Here is a 17702-nt window from a genome sequence, read left to right on the forward strand (position 1 = left end):
ATGTGTTTGCTCTTGCTTTTCTGGTTCTTTTAATTGTGATGTTAGGGTGTCAATTTTGGATCTTTCCTGCTTTCTCTTGTGGGCATTTAGTGCTATAAATTTCCCTCTACACACTGCTTTGAATGTGTCCCGGAGATTCTGGTATGTTGTGTCTTTGTTCTCGTTGGTTTCAAAGAACATCTTTATTTCTGCCGTCCTTTCATTATGTCCCCAGTAGTCATTCAGGAGCAGGTTGTTCAGTTTCCATGTAGTTGAGTGGTTTTGAGTGAGTTTCTTAATCCTGAGTTCTAGTTTGATTGCACTGTGGTCTGAGAGATAGTTTGTTATAATTTCTGTTCTTTTACATTTGCTGAGGAGAGCTTTACTTCCAAGTATGTGGTCAATTTTGGAATAGGTGTGGTGTGGTGCTGAAAAAAATGTATATTCTGTTGATTTGGGGTCGAGAGTTCTGTAGATGTCTATTAGGTCTGCTTGGTGCAGAGCTGAGTTCAATTCCTGGGTATCCTTGTTGACTTTCTGTCTCGTTGATCTGTCTAATGTTGACAGTGGGGTGTTAAAGTCTCCCATTATTATTGTGTGGGAGTCTTAAGTCTCTTTGTAGATCACTCAGGACTTGCTTTATGAATCTTGGTGCTCCTGTATTGGGTGCATATATATTTAGGATAGTTAGCTCTTCTTGTTGAATTGATCCCTTTACCATTATGTAATGGCCTTCTTTGTCTCTTTTGATCTTTGTTGGTTTAAAGTCTGTTTTATCAGAGACTAGGATTGCAACCCCTGCCTTTTTTTGTTTTCCATTTGCTTGGTAGATCTTCCTCCATCCTTTTATTTTGGGCCTATGTGTGTCTCTGCATGTGAGATGGGTTTCCTGAATACAACACACTGATGGGTCTTGACTCTTTATCCAATTTGCCAGTCTGTGTCTTTTAATTGGAGCATTTAGTCCATTTACATTTAAAGTTAATATTGTTATATGTGAATTTGAACCTGTCATTATGATGTTAGCTGGTTATTTTGCTCGTTAGTTGATGCAGTTTCTTCCTAGTCTCGATGGTCTTTACATTTTGGCATGATTTTGCAGCGGCTGGTACCAGTTGTTCCTTTCCATGTTTAGTGCTTCCTTCAGGAGCTCTTGTAGGGCAGGCCTGGTGGTGACAAAATCTCTCAGCATTTGCTTGTCTGTAAAGTATTTTATTTCTCCTTCACTTATGAAGCTTAGTTTGGCTGGATATGAAATTCTGGGTTGAAAATTCTTTTCTTTAAGAATGTTGAATACTGGCCCCCACTCTGTTCTGGCTTGTAGAGTTTCTGCCAAGAGATCTGCTGTTAGTCTGATGGGCTTCCCTTTGTGGGTAACCCGACCTTCCTCTCTGGCTGCCCTTAACATTTTTTCCTTCATTTCAACTTTGATGAATCTGACAATTATGTGTCTTGGAGTTGCTCTTCTCGAGGAGTATCTTTGTGGCGTTCTCTGTATTTCCTGAATCTGAATGTTGGCCTGCCTTGCTAGATTGGGGAAGTTCTCCTGGATAATATCCTGCAGAGTGTTTTCCAACTTGGTTCCATTCTCCCTGTCACTTTCAGGTACACCAGTCAGACGTAGATTTGGTCTTTTCACATAGTCCCATATTTCTTGGAGGCTTTGTTCATTTCTTTTTATTCTTTTTTCTCTAAACTTCCTTTCTCGCTTCATTTCATTCATTTCATCTTCCATCGCTGATACCCTTTCTTCCAGTTGATCGCATCGGCTCCTGAGGCTTCTGCATTCTTCACGTAGTTCTCGAGCCTTGGCTTTCAGCTCCATCAGCTCCTTTAAGCACTTCTCTGTATTGGTTATTCTAGTTATACATTCGTCTAAATTTTTTTTGAAGTTTTTAACTTCTTTGCCTTTGGTTTGAATTTCCTCCTGTAGCTCGTAGTTTGATCGTCTGAAGCCTTCTTCTCTCAACTTGTCAAAGTCATTCTCCGTCCACCTTTGTTCCGTTGCTGGTGAGGAACTGCGATCCTTTGGAGGAGGAGAGGTGCTCTGCTTTTTAGAGTTTCTAGTTTTTCTGTTCTGTTTTTTCCCCATCTTTGTGGTTTTATCTACTTTTGGACTTTGATGATGGTGATATACAGATGGGTTTTTGGTGTGGATGTCCTTTCTGTTTGTTAGTTTTCTTTCTAACAGACAGGACCCTCAGCTGCAGGTCTGTTGGAGTTTGCTAGAGGTCCACTCCAGACCCTGTTTGCCTGGGTATCAGCAGTGGTGTCTGCAGAACAGTGGTTTATCGTGAACCACGAATGCTGCTGTCTGATCGTTCCCCTGGAAGTTTTGTCTCAGAGGAGTACCCGGCCGTGTGAGGTGTCAGTCCGCCCCTACTGGGGAGTGCCTCCCAGTTAGGCTGCTCAGGGGTCAGGGGTCAGGGACCCACTTGAGGAGGCAGTCTGCCAGTTCTCAGATCTCCAGCTGCGTGCTGGGAGAACCACTGCTCTCTTCAAAGCTGTCAGACAGGGACATTTAAGTCTGCAGAGCTTACTGCTGTCTTTGTTTGTCTGTGCCCTGCCCCCAGAGGTGGAGCCTACAGAGGCAGGCAGGCAGGCCTCTTGAGCTGTGGTGGGCTCCACCCAGTTGGAGCTTCGCGGCTGCTTTGTTTACCTAAGCAAGCCTGGGCACTGGCCGGCGCCCCTCTCCCAGCCTCGTTGCCGCCTTGCAGTTTGATCTCAGACTGCTGTGCTAGCGATCAGCGAGACTTCGTGGGCGTAGGACCCTCCGAGCCAGGTGCGGGATATAATCTCCTGGTGTGCCGTTTTTTAAGCCCGTCGGAAAAGCGCAGTATTTGGGTGGGAGTGACCCAATTTTCCAGGTGCCATCTGTCACCCCTTTCTTTGACTAGGAAAGGGAACTCCCTGACCCCTTGCGCTTCCTGAGTGAGGCAATGCCTCACCCTGCTTCAGCTTGCGCACGGTGCGCTGCACCCACTGACCTGTGCCCACTGTCTGGCACTCCCTAGTGAGATGAACCTGGTACCTCAGATGGAAATGCAGAAATCACCTGTCTTCTGCGTCGCTCACGCTGGGAGCTGTAGACCGGAGCTGTTCCTATTCGGCCATCTTGGCTCCTCCCCAAGGCTTAGGTTTCTAAGTCAGCCACAAATGCTACCCAAAACTACATAAAGAAGAAAAAAGTTGCATAGAACCAAAAAGTGAGTTTTAATTATTTATGTGTGCTTTCAGAATTCCAACCCCCTAGAGGAGTTGGGATTTTAAACCAGTGTGATACATTTTCTGTTTGCTTCAGTTTACTTTTTATTTTTTTCCTTTCCCTTATGGGTTCTGGGAATTGAGACTTCGGCTTTCCTTCCTGTGATACCACTTGCCATTGTGTGTCCATTCGAGAGCATGGCTCTCACCAGCCTCTCCCCTCTCCTGTTTTTGCAGTAAGTACTTTGTCCTTCTAAAGTCCTTTAAAAGATTGCTGATTAGAATATTTTTAAAATCTGTTAGCAATAGATAATTACAGCCTTATTTCTATGCTGACCACCATGCAGCAAGGAAAAATGTGCAAAGGAAAAGAGGCAGAAAAGAACTGTTTATATTGAATTTAGGGGCTGTTTCAGGCCTTGGTATGCTGGTCTCTAGTGTGGCTGAAGGAAAAAATGCTGGGACTGAGTGCGAGGAAGGGGAGTGAGTACATTTCTGATTCTGGCACCTTGATGGAGATGGTCCTGTCACTTGTAGACCTTGCCCCTGGATACAGAATTGGGGATACAGAAGTTTGATGGAACAAAATGGAATTATGTGAGTGCCCTGGAATGGAGTGATGTGTGTGGGTGCGGGTATGTGTGTCTGCTCCCACCTCTGCTGGGTGGAAGTCTCTCTCATGAGAGTGAGGGCAGCAGTGGTGTTCACCTGTATATCCCCAGTACCTCGTACAGTGCCTTATACATAGCAGACACTCTCTTGCTGAATAAATGAGGATCCAGATAAGATAGATCAATCATTGTTAAAGGCATAGACCTGAGTCAGTGGGTGTTACATGTTCAGGGATATGAATTGGCAATTTGTTTTATTTTACTAATTTGCTTCTGTGTACATTCCTCACAGTGTTACAACTTGAGTGACAATATAATTTATCATTCAAATGGAGGCACATGGAAGCAAAAGGAGGACTGAAAATTGTTATACAATCTTTTGGAATTTTTTTTGACCAATACATTTGTTGTAGTGATAGACATAAAGTAGTTTTATTCAAAAAAATTTTCAAAAAATTATGAAGTAAACGTCAGTGCGTTACAATAAAGGGATCACCAGTACATTACAAAAATTAGTAAATACTCTTTTTTTTGTTGTCGTTGTTTTTTTTTTTTGGAGACAGAGTCTTGCTCTGTCGCCCAGGCTGGAGTGCAGTGGCACGATCTTGGCTCAGTACAACCTCCACCTCCCGGGTTCAAGCGATTCTCCTGCCTCAGCCTCATGAGTTTCTGGGATTACAGGCGAGTGTTACCATGCCTGGCTAATTTTTGTATTTTTAGTAGAGACGAGGTTTCATCATGTTGGTCAGGCTGCTCTCGAACTCCTGACCTCATGATCCACCCACCTCAGCCTCCCAAAGTGCTGGGCTTACAGGCACATGAGCCACCGTGCCCGGCCTCTTATTTTTTCTTTTCCCGTTGGTTTAAGACAGAGTCTTGCTCTGTCGCCCAGGCTGGAGTGCAGTGGCATGCACATGGCTCACTGCAGCCTCTGCCTCCCAGGCTCAAGTGATCCCAATACCTCATCCTCTCCAGTATCTAGGACTACAGGCGTGCACCAACAAACCCAGCTAATTTTTTTTTTTTTTTTTTAAATAGAGATGGGGTTTTGCCATGTTACCCAGGCTCATCTCGAACTCCTGGGCTCAAGCAATCCGCTTTCCTCATCCTTCGAAAGTGCTGAGATTACACTTGTGAGCTATCACACCAGGCTGTAAATATTCTTGATACATTTTTATCATGTATCTATTGTAATGCCTTGTGAGTCTTTAAAAATTTTTCGGTATGTCTTTTTATTTTTTTATTTTAATAGGTTTTTTGGGAACAGGTGGTGTTTGGTTACATGAATAAGTTCCTTAGTGGTGATTTCTGAGATTTTGGTGCACCCATCACCCGAGCAGTGTACACTGTACTCAATGTGTAGTCTTTTATCCCTCACCCCACTCCCACCCTTTCCCCCAAGCCTCAAAGTCCATTGTATCATTATGCCTTTGCATCTTCATAGCTTAGCTCCCAGTTATGAGTGAGAACTTAGGATGTTTGGTTTTCCATTCCTGAGTTACTTCATTTAGAATAATGATCTCCAGTTCCATCCAGGTTGCTGCAAATGCCATTATTTCATTTCTTTTTATGGTTGAGAGTATTCTATGGTATATATACACCGCAGTTTCTTTATATACTTGTTGACTGATAAGTATTTGGCTGGTTCCATGTTTTTGCAATTGCAAATATAAACGTGTGTGCAAGTGTCTTTTTCATATAATGACTTCTTTTCCTCTGGGAAGATACCCAGTAGTGGGATTGCTGGATCAGATGGTAGTTTTAGTTCTTTTTTTTTTTTGAGACAGAGTCTCCCTCTGTCACCCAGGCTGGGGTGCAGTGGTGCCATCTCAGCTCAATGCAGCCTCCACCTCCCGGGTTCAAGCGATTCTCCTGCCTCAGCCTCGTGAGTTTCTGGGATTACAGGTGAGTGTTACCACACCTGGCTAATTTTTGTATTTTTAGTAGAGACGGGGTTTCACCATGTTGGCCAGGCTGGTCTTGAACTCCTGACCTCATGATCCACCCGCCTCGGCCTTGGGATTACAGGCGTGAGCCACCACTCCCGGCCTTACTTTTAGTTCTTTAAGGAATCCTCACACTATTTTCCACAGCAGCTGTACTAGTTCACATTCCTGCCAGCAGTGTGTTTCCTTTTTTTACCACATCCACACCAACATCTATTATTTTTTGATTTTTCGATTATGATCATCTTGCAGGAGTGAGGTGGTATCGCATTGTGGTTTTGATTTGTATTTCCCTGATCATTAGTGATGTTGAGCATTTTTTCATGTTTGTTGGCCATTTGTATATCTTCTTTTGAGAATTGTCTGTTCATGTCCTTAGTCCCACTTTTTGATGTGATTGTTTTTTTCTTGCTGATTTGTCTGAGTCATTTGTAGATTCTGAATATTAGTTATTTGTCAGATGTATAGATTGCGAAGATTTTCTCCCACTCTGTGGGTTGTCTGTTTACTCTGCTGATTGTTTATTTTGCTTTACAGAAGCTTTTTAGTTGAATTAAGTCCCATCTATTTATCTTTGTTTTTGTTGCATTTGCTTTTGGGTTCTTGGTCATGAAGTCTTTGTGTAAGCCATTGTCTCAAAGGGTTTTTCTGATGTTATCTTCTAGAATTTTTATGGTTTCAGTCTTAGATTTAAGTGTTTGATCCATCTTGAGTTGATTTTTGTTTAAGATGAGAGATGAGGATCCAGTTTCATTCTCCTACATGTGGCTTGCCAATTAACCCAGCACCATTTGTTAAATGAGGTGTCCTTTCCCCACTTTATCTTTTTGTTTGCTTTGTTGAAGATCAGTTGGCTGTAAGTATTTGACTTTATTTTTGGGTTCTTTATTCTGTTCCATTGGTCTATGTGCTTATTTTTATACCAGTACCATGCTGTTTTGGTGACTATGGCCTGATAGTATAGTTTGAAGTAGGGTAATGTGATGCCTCCAGATTTGTTCTTTTTGCTTAGTCTTGCTTTGGTTATGTGGGCAGTTTTTTGGTTCCATATGAATTTTAGGATTTTTTTTCTAGTTCTGTGAAGAATGATGGTGGTGTTTTGATGGGAATTGCATTGAATTTGTAGATTGTTTTCGACAGTATGGCCATTTTCACAATATTGATTCTACCTCTCCATGGGCATGGGATGTGTTTCCATTTGATTGTGTCATCTATGATTTCTTTCAGCAGTGTTTTGTAGTTTTTCTTGTAGAGGTCTTTCACCTCCTTAGATCCATTCCTAAGCATTTTTTTTTTTTTTTGCAACTCTTTTTAAAGGGGTTGAGTTCTTGATTTGATTCTCAGCTTGGTTGTTGTTGGTGTATAGCAGAGCTACTGATTTGTGTACATTAGCTTTGTATCCTGGAACTTTGCTGAATTTATCAGTTCTAGGAGCTTTTTGGAAGAATCTTTAGGGATTTCTTGGTATATGATCATGTCATCAGCAAACGGTGACGGTTTGACTTCCTCTTTACTGATTTGGATGGCCTTTATTTCTTTCTTTTGTTTGATTGCTCTGGCTGTGACTTGCAGTATGTTGAATAGAAATAGTGAGAGTGGGCATCCTCGTCTTATTCCAGTTCTCAGGGGAATGCTTTCAACTTTTCCCCATTCAGTGTTATGTTGGCTTTGGGTATATCATAGATGGCTTTTATTATCTTAAGTTATGTCCCTTCTATGCTGATTTTGCTGAGGGTTTTAATCATAAAGGGGTGCTGGATTTTGTCAAATGCTTTTTCTGCTCTATTGAGATGATCATGTGATTTTTATATTTTTAATTGTGTTTATGTGATGACAACATTGACTTGCGTATTTTAAACCATCCCTGCATCCTGGTATGAAACCCACTTGATCATGATGGGTTATCTTTTTGATGTGTTGTTGGATTCAGTTTGCTAGTATTTTGTTAAGGATTTTTGCATCTATATTCATCAGCGATTTTTTTGTTTTGTTATGTTTTTGTTTTTTGTTTTGTTTTTTTGTTACATCCTTTCCTGGTTTTGGTATTAGAGTGACACTGGCTTCATAGAATGATTTAGGAAGGATTCCCTCTTTCTCTATCTTGTGGAATAGTGTCAATAGGATTGGTACCAATTTTTCCTTAAATGTCTGATAAAATTCAGCTGTGAATCCATCAGGTCCTGGACTTTTTTTTGTTGGCAACTTTTAAATTACCATTTCAGTGTCACTGTTTGTTATTGGTCTGTTCAGAGTTTCTGTTTCTTCCTGGTTTAGTCTAGGCGGGTTGTATATTTCCAGGAATGTGTCCATTTCCTCTAGGTTTTTTAGTTTATGTGCATAACGGTGTTCATAGTTGGCTTGAATAAACTTTTGTATTTCTGTGGTATCAGTTGTGGTATCTCCTGTGTGAATTCTAGTTGAGCGTTTTGGATCTTCTTGTCTTGGTTAATTTCACTAATTTTATTTATCTTTTCAAAGAACCAGCTTTTTGTTTCATTTACCTTTTGTATTTATTTTTTGTTGGAATTTCATTTAGTTCTGTTTTGATCTTCGTTATTTCTTCTGCTGGGTTTGGGTTTGGTTTGTTCTTGTTTTTATAATTCCTTGAGATGTGACCTTAGATTGTCTATTTGTTCTCTTTCAGACTTTTCAGTGTTAGGCATTTAAGCATGTGAACTTTCCACTTAGCACTGCCTTTGCTGTATCCCAGAAGTTTTGCTAGGTTGTGTCACTATTATCGTTCAGTTCAAAGAATTTTAAAATTTCCATCTTGATTTCATTGTTGCCTGAGTGATCATTCAGGAGCAGGTTATTTAATTTTTATGTTTTTGCCTGGTTTTGAGGCTTCCTTTTTGGAGTTGATTTCCAATTTTATTCCACTGTGGTCTGAAAGAGTACCTGACATAGTTTAGATTTTCTTAAATTTACTGAACCTTGTTTTGTGGCCTATCATATGGGCTGTCTTGGAGAATGTTCCATGTGCTGATTAATAGAATGTATATTCTGCAGTTGTTGGATAGAATGTTCTATAAATATCTGTTAAATCCTTTTGTTATAAGTTATAGTTTAAGTCCATTGTTTCTTTGTTGACTTTATATTAATATTATATTAATAATAATAATAAATTATTAATATAAATTATTTATATTTGTATTATTTGTAATATATAATGTATTTTATATTAATATTCATATTTATTTATATATAATTATATATTATTTATATCATTTATATTATTTATATATAAACTTATTAATATACAATTATGTTACTTATATATTATAAATATATATTATATATTATATAATAAATCATTAATATTAATAATATAATTATATGTAATTATATATAAATAATACTAATATTCATATAAATAAAAATAAATATAAATATCTGTTAAGTCTTTTTGTTATAAGTTAAAGTCCATTGTTTCTTTGTTGACTTTCTGTCTTGATGACCTGTCTAGTGCTGTCAGCAGAGTATTAAAGTCCCCCACTATATATTATTATTGTGTTGCTATCTCATTTCTTAGGTCTAGTAGTAATTGTTTTATATGTTTAGGAGCTGTGGTGTTAGGTGCGTATATATTTAGGATTGTGATATTTTTCTGTTGGACTAGTCCTTTTATCATTATATAATGCCCCTCTTTGTCTTCTTTATCTACTGTTGCTTTAACATTTGTTTTTTCTGATATAAGAATAGCTACTCCTGCTTGCTTTTTGTGTCCTCTTGCAGGGAATATCTGTTTCACCCGTTTACCTTAAGTTTATGTGAGTACTTACGTGTTAGGTGAGCCTCTTCACAACAGATACTAGGTGAATTCTTATCCATTCTGCCATTCTGTTCTCTTTCCAGTGGAGGTATTTCAGTTAGTATTGAGATGCTAGGTATTATTCTATTCATTGTGCTATGAATACACAACATGGGAACGAATATGAAAACCCTTGTGGGTTTTTTTTTCCATTATGTTATTGCTATATAGTTCCTGTGAGATTTATGCTTTAAGGAGGTTCTATTTTGGTGTATGTCAAGGATTTGTTTCAAGATTTATATCTCCTTTTAGCAGTTTTTGTTTCAAGATTTATATCTCCTTTTAGCAGTTATTGTAGCGCTGGCTTGGTATTGGCAGATTCTCTCAGTATTTGTCTTAAAAAGACGGTATCTTTTCATCATTTATGAAGTTTAGTTTTGCTGGATATAAACTTCTTGGCTTATAATTGTTTTGTTTAAGGAGGCTAAGGATAGCCCTCCCCACCCCAACCCCTAGTCCCTTCTAGCTTGTAGGGTTTCTGCTGAGAAATCTGCTGTTAATCTGTTAGGTTTTCCTTTATAGGTTACCTGGTGCTTTTGCCTCACAGCTCTTAAGATTCTTTTCCTTCATCTTAACTTTAGATAACCTGATGACAGCGTGCCTAAGTGATGATCTTTTTGCAATAAATTTCCCAGGTGTTCTTTGAGCTTCTTGTATTTGGATGTCTAGATCTCTGTCTAGCAAGGCCAGGGAAGTTTTCCTCAATTATTCCCTCAATATGTTTTTCAAACTTTTAGATTTCTCTTCTTCCTCAGCAACACCAATTATTCTTAGGATTGGCCATTTAACATAATCCCCAACTTCTCAGAGGCTTTTTCTTTTTCTTTCTTTCTTTTTTTTTTTTAATTCTTTTTTTGTCTTTGTTGGATTGGGTTAATTAGAAAGCCTTGTCTTTAAGCTCTGAAGTTCTTTATTCTACTTGTTTGATTCTGTTGCTTAGACTTTTGAGAGTATTTTGCATTTCTCTAAGTGTGTTTTTCATTTCCATAAGTCATGATTATTTTTTATTTATGCTATTTATTTCACTGAAGATTTTCTCCTTCCTATCTTATATCATTTTTATGGTTTTATTAAGTTGGACTTTACCATTCTCTGGTACCTCCTTGATTAGCTTAATAATCGACCTGCTGAATTCTTTTTGTGGCAATTCAGAGATTTCTTCTTGTTTTGAATCCATTGCTGTTGAGGTAATGTGATCTTTTGGTGTTGTTAAAGAACCTTGTTTTGTCGTATGACCCAGAATTGTTTTTCTGGTTCTTTCTCATTTGGGTATACTATGTCAGAGGGAAGATCTGGGGCCCAAAGGCTGCTATTCAGATTCTTTTGTCCCATGGGGTGCTCCCTTGATGTGATACTCTCTCCCTTCCCCTGGGGATGTGGCTTTCTGAGAGCCAAACCATGGTGATTGTTTTTTCTCTTCCGGATCTAGTCACCCTGCAGAGATACCGGGCTCTGGGCTGGTACTGGGGAGTATCTGCACAGAGTCCTGCGATGTGAACCATCTTCAGGTCTCTCAACTGTAGATACCAGCACCTGAGCGTGCTTAATTGTGGTTTTGTTCATTGTTACTAGTTTTGTGTTGGTTGGTCTCCAGCCAGTAGGTGGCGCTGTCAAGAGAGCATCAACTGTGGTAGTGTAGGGAGGATCAGGTGGTGTGGGGGCCCAAGAGCTCCCAGGAGATTATGTCCTTTGTCTTTGGAGTTTTTCGGCTGTCCCCTGGGGCCTGCAGCAGCAATCCGCTTCCTTCAGAGGGTTTGTGGATTCTCTTGGCTTTCCTGGTACGTTCCTGCAGTAGTTCTTGGAGCAAAAGTTCAGGAGGTGAGTCCCCACACGCTGCTCTGTCCGTCCGAGTGGGAGCTGCAAGTTAGTCCTGTCTTCCTGTCTGCCATTTTCCTTGTGACTCTGAAGAATATTTTTCCCCCAACATGGGTTTGTTTCTGAGATTCTCATAAAAGTACATACTTCTTAAAAGTTGCATTTTCAGTTAGTATATTTGAGATTGTTGACATTTGGATTTTATTCTTCTGTAAGCCATCATTTTATTATTGAAAAAGTTTATTTGTGCTGAGGTAAGGTAGCTTATGAGTTCAGAGCAACTAGTGCTAAAGGAAGGATATTTTGTTGTTTTTTTAATGAGATGTGAAGTATTATAGCTCAAATATTTTCATAAGAACTGTCTAAACCTCTATTTAGAATACCTATATTCAACAAATAATTTTGCAAGACAAAAAAGTTGTCAAATAAATTGCCTTTTTCATTCTTTTGAATCTTTTGCTAAATTTAGATGCTGTAAAATGTTGTTTTTATCCAATTAAAAATAGAAGCGCCATGAAATTATTCTTTCTACAATTTGAGATACTCCAAAGTGCACTTACTGAATTTCAAAATTATTGTACATTGCTCTATATATTCCATTTTTGTCTGTCACTTGATTTTTTTAGAGGTTAATTTCACTGTATGCTTACTTGCAAAGTTTGATTTCAACAACTGCAGTTTGCCAAAAGATTCAAAAGCTGACTTTTCAAAAGACAGTTCTGTTTGTTGAAAGTTTTGATCAAAATTTCCAGCTGATTTTGAACAAAAGGTAACCCAATCTTAGAGGTCTCACCAAAACAAAACAAAACAAAACAAAAGGTTCCAAGTCATTTTGCGATGCCTAGATTGGTTTTCAAAGTAGTTTTTTGAAGGCTAAATGAGTTGAGTGCCGAAGAGAATGGGTACTGCCATGATGAAGTATTCTTAACTTTAGTTTAATTTGTTCTTCGTTATTGTGTATATGAAAACCTGTATTTGTATTAAAATCAGAATAACAAATAGTGTTCCTCATTGAGCTTTTACGATATTATTAACAGTAGTGTTTAACCTTTTAAGGCAGGATTCAGCAAACCTTTTCTGTAAGGGGTCAGACAATAAATATTTTATGCTTTCTTGGCCACAGCTATCTATTGCAACTCACTTCTGCCTTGGTAGCCTTAAAGTAGCTATAGACAGTATGCAAACAAATGAGTGTGGCTATATACCAACACAACTTTATTTATGGAGACTGAAATATGAATTTTGTATACTTTTCATATATCACAAAGCATCAACTTTTGATCTTTTTCCAACCACTGAAAACGTAAAAACCATTCTTACTTTGCAGGCCATGCCGAAACAGGTGGCAGGGTGGATTTGGCCCGCAGACCAGTTTGTTGATCCTTGTTCCACGAGTTGGATGAAAAAAATAGAACTACTAACGGAACTGATCTCCTATTTGAAAACTGGCACAATCTAATTGCCTGTAAAGTTCTTCCAAGCTAAAGGAGCCAATATTTAACTGCTATTATGTATCTGTTTAATGTTCAGGAGAACATTTAGGGGAAAAATTGGCTTAATTATGTTAGAACAGTCATTTGATCTAAATGAACAGTCATGCTTTAGAAAGAAATGTGAATACTACAATTTTATAAATGCAAATTCTGTGATTGCACCTAAGAATTAGTTGTCTTTGGGTACTGCCTTCTTAAAAAAAAAAAAAAAAAGGTGGATGTGGCTATTTTTTCAGATATTGTCTGGTTTTCATGTGCCCACTGATAGCACCCCAACCCCACAGGGTGCATGGCAAATGTGGAGACATGTGCAAATTACTATTTACTATTAACTTTCTTGAGAAATGGAAATGTAGTACTTATTAAATCTGCATTTTTATTTTTTAGTTCATTGCTCCTAGAATGGCTTGTAAATTACAAACAAAACAATAAAATAGTTGTGGATTTACACTATACATGACAAAATCATTATAATACAAGCTGTCAGACTAATATTCTATGTAATTGCTTCCCATGTGATGCCAGCATGCTTTCTTCCGTCAGAGTGCCGGAGAGGGAGCTGTTAGTTACCTTGGACCTGGAAAGGGCCCAGAAAATAGGTGTTATTCCTGGTTGACTTTCAGAGTTAACAACACACTGAAGTGTGAACTCTATTCGCTGTATGTGTGTCTTGCATGCTACTAGATGAGATGGTGACAGAAGCAAGACATACAAAAAAGAGGTTATTTATTAAACTCAAACTGGCTTATTTTAATGCAATAGTGAATCATAATATTTAATTAAAAATGAAAAATACAAAGACAAAACCAGATTGGACATTGAGACAGCAGTTGTAAGCCAAGACTGTTTTAGGCAAACCAAGACATATGGTTGTCCTATTTAAATCCATAAAATTAAACTTTTCTGTAATTTGGGTAGTTCTACTCTTTCCTTTTCCCATTTTGGTCAGCAAAGTTGCCCCCTATTGGGTTTCTGCAGTAGTCTCAGATCCACTTAGATCTGTGATCCCGCCATTCTTATTCTGCACACTACGTTTACACAGCCCTGCTGTGTGAACTAATGAGACCCAGTTACAGTCATGTCTATCTGCTGCTTAAAACCCAGCATGGACCACCCAGGAATGCCACCAATGGCCCTCTAACTATTGCGTGCACCAAAATCATCAGTGTGTGAGGGTAGTTGCAAATTTCTGGTTCCCTCCTAGAGATTGGTATTCAGTAAGTCTTGGGAAAGCCCTGGTGCATCAAAGTTGAGTCTCTGTCCATCTCATTACTTTGTCACTTGCCGTCCCTATCCGTCCCTGTCTCATGGTCCACCCAGCTGTTGTAGGTCCCCAATGTCCTGTTTAGTGGACCTGTCTGTCTTTTTCCCCACATTCTTTCAGCAGCTAAGAAGCTGCTGTTGTACATCTTTCTGTCGAAATTAAATTTATTGCTCTTTGATTCCATTTTTCTCTAGCTGAGCATCTTGTGTGATAGCAGGGTCTAGGTCTCAGATCATCTGTATTCTTAACCTGATGCCTGAAACTTGTAGTTACTGTGGAGTGATGGTATAAGATTCAAGTTAACAGTCTTTCCATTGTTTCTCTTGTCATGAACTGAAAGTTCAGTGAATTAAAGTAGGATTTGTATAGTCACTTCATTGTATGTATCAAGTTCTGCCTTTAAAACTTCCATTTTCTCCAGGATCAGTCAGTGTGGTAATTTTAAATTTCATACTTTAAAAATTGAGCTTTAGAACGGGCAAAAATGCCTCCTAAACATTTACAACTTCTGCTGTCTTTTGAATTAAAATAAAAACTGTGTCTCCCTACAGCCAAGCTAGGGCTCAACAAACGAAAGCTGAAAGGTGCTGGAAGCCTCCTGCACTTTGGGAATATACAGTCAGGAACAATTGTCAGGAGTTCTGTAGTTGATTCTGTAGGTTAGGATTGCCATAAGGTTGGTTAGAAAAAAGATGTGCGAAAGCTTTCCTGAGGGTTTTTGCCCTTGCTTTCACATGTCCCATCATTGAAATTAAGAACTGCTGGCAACTGGTTAGTGACCAGTGTTGAAATGGGAAAATATTACTGGCTTATGCTTTTGCTTATAGATATTGAAATTTAATAAAATTTAACCATAGTTACATATGATTCTATGAAATTAGGTAGGCTCTTCAAGAAAAATGTGAGCAATGTAAGGCAGGGTATTTTTGGGAGGGGGGTGCTTTATTGTATAGGCAAGCTCTCGAACAGTGTCTGATAAATAGTAGTGTCTGACAATATTTGCTGAATGAGTGAACTCATGGTAACATAACTCCAGTATGGCAGATTGATTCTTGGTGCTTTTTTTCCAGTGGCAAACTTTTATAGAAATTGGAGAGTTTCGTAAAGACTTTTAAAAAGTTGTCAGAATTACCTATGATGTCCTTTCCTAGATAATCAATTTGGAAATAATTGCTGGTACCTTAACCCCGATGTATGCCTCCTATTATAGTGTTGAAAATGTTCTTTTGACAAATGCATCAATGACCAGGCACGTGAGAACAGTGCACAGCTGTAGAAAAACAACAATGAAGGTCTTCGACACAGGAGAGAGTCTGCACTGCATCACAGCTGATCCGAAAGTTAAATTCAATGAAAAGGCAAATATTCTGGTCAGAAGAGGAATTCTTCCTAGGGAGTATTAGCACAGTGTATTTTTAGTTGTGTGGCTATTTATAGCTGCCCGATGGCTTGCATCTGAGTCTTTATTTGGTTTTTAGGACATGCTAAGGATTGAGGGTCGTGGGCCTTAATTGTATAGAAGATGCAGTTGCATTTGGTTGCCTGGAGGCTTCTCTGTGAAGCCTGGTGGGACACCTGCTGGCCAGTTTGGCCCTTCTTAGTGAAGGTGATAGAGACAAGGGCAGAAGGTCATTGTATTTATAGGATGTGTGAAGCTTATCTTGTTTACTTTGTTAATAATACTTGAGTCATTTTTCTAAACATTCTTCTTTGCATAACAGCAAAGATTAAAAAGATAAGTAATGTAATATATTAGGCCCTAGTTGTCATTCACCTGTTCTTGTAGAGCCAATACTTTTTTCTTGATCAAATTTTAGGTTTAATCATATTTAGCTTAGAAGAGTGGTCTGTCTTAAGAGTATTCTGATTATTTAGGAACATCTAGATGAAACTTCTTTGCCTTACTCCATCGTTTCTCCTTTGAATTCCTAAAGGCAGGAATGAGTGTTTCTTAAAACCAACATGTATAAAGCAATATTTTAGGCAAACTGGGATGAGGAAAAACAACTTGAAGGGGGCTTCATAATGGTGTTGGAGCCTGTTAAAAATGTGGAATGAAAAGCCGATCATGAAAACAGATTGTACTGACTTTTGGCAAAATGAGTCTTTATGAAAACATACCTTAATGATTATCTGACAAGTGCAAGTGCTTTTTGAGGTTAACAGAATTATAAACAGGAGACTGCAGACACTAAGGTCAGTACTGAGCAGCACGATAATTCGTGTGGTGTGTTCTTTTTAAAGATTAACAATCTTAAGTCTTTTGTATGTTATGTTGCTAAGTTATTTGGGGGAAAGTGTTAAAATAAGTGCTCTTACTTTCTTTCTCCACTGCTTTTGCACAAAAACTTTACCGTTCAAAGAATATTGTCCATTCAGTTTACTTTTTATTTTTAAGATGAAGTGTCCCCCAAACTGGTCATGCCAGGAAAAAAAAAAAAGTCTCTTCCTTCCAAATTTAAACATGTCAGAAAATTCTTACTTCTTTTGCACCTGTTAAGTGCCAGGCACTTAAAAGTTCAAGGGACATAGCAGGAAACAGTACTAATGAACTGCCTTCATGAAGCTCACATGTAGACCACAAACACAGAAATAAAACGCAGTGTGTTTGATGGTGAGATGGTGTGACGTGCTCAGGAGAAAACAGGAGGCAGGGAAGGGGCTAGAATTAGGGGGAAAGGGTGGGGAGGGAGGGGGGCAGTTCCAGCCCTACCACTAACTAGAATGGATTAGCTGGGTGACTTCATTTAACTCTGGAACCTGTTTTCTCATGACTGGATTGGCAAAAATAATACGTGTTCAACCTACTTCATAGAGTTTTGTGGGTAAGAGGAATATTATTAGTAGTAACAAGGGCCTTATAACTGCACATAGGATAACTGTATTTGCTTACTGAATCTTCATAGTAATGCTTCACACTAATTGCCAGTATCACAATTCATTCTCTGATTAATTCAGCAAATACTTGTTGAGTGTCTGCTAGGCGCGAGGGATATAGCTAGATTTTAGATACACAAAACTCTGTTCTCATTCTGGTTGAGCTATGACTGAAGAGATGTAGTGTCTTATACCTTTCACCATTGCTGTGTATTTTATCTTTAAATGCTCAGTTTGGTGACTTTTGTCAATTAACTAGAAAAGTCGATGTTTTAGCGAAAAAGTTTATAATTTTAATAGACCTTGTGGTAGGGAACTCACAGTAGTTTTATTTTCCTATTACTTACTCTTGGGACTATTTAAATTAGTAATTTTGTTTATTCTATAAGTTTCTTAATTTTAAAAGTATTCATAGAGTTCTTTTCCTTGTAAGAATGCTACTGTATAGCCCTAAAATTTATAATGGTTCAGGAGAACTTTGGATGTAATACATTTTGTGATAACAGTGTGGATCAAGAAGTAGAAATGAAATATGCCATTTGATAATTGAAAGCATATAGTTAGATCGTGAAAGCCACACACTAGAATTTGTCTAAGTTGATGAAATGCTGACTGGTGAATAAGGTGAATCTTTCTTCATTTGGGCCAGTAGAATGGAGAGATCCATATAATTTGGATACTTAACAAAAATTTTCAAGTGTT

General features: G+C 38.4%; 1 protein-coding gene across 4 annotated transcripts in view; it reads left to right on the top strand.

Moving 5' to 3' along the window:
* CDYL (chromodomain Y like) overlaps window positions 1–17702 on the top strand; it is a 183651-nt gene that overhangs the window by 60847 nt on the left and 105102 nt on the right. The window contains exon 2 of one of the 4 annotated variants that reach the window (XM_055113155.1): window positions 5582–5699. The exons of the other annotated variants lie outside the window; for them this stretch is intronic. Coding sequence (XP_054969130.1) covers window positions 5582–5699 — 118 coding nt within the window. The remainder of the gene's footprint in view (window positions 1–5581; window positions 5700–17702) is intronic. 4 annotated transcript variants of the gene reach the window in all.

The sequence above is a fragment of the Pan paniscus genome, chromosome 5, assembly GCF_029289425.2.
Source record: "Pan paniscus chromosome 5, NHGRI_mPanPan1-v2.0_pri, whole genome shotgun sequence".
Taxonomy (NCBI): domain Eukaryota; kingdom Metazoa; phylum Chordata; class Mammalia; order Primates; family Hominidae; genus Pan; species Pan paniscus.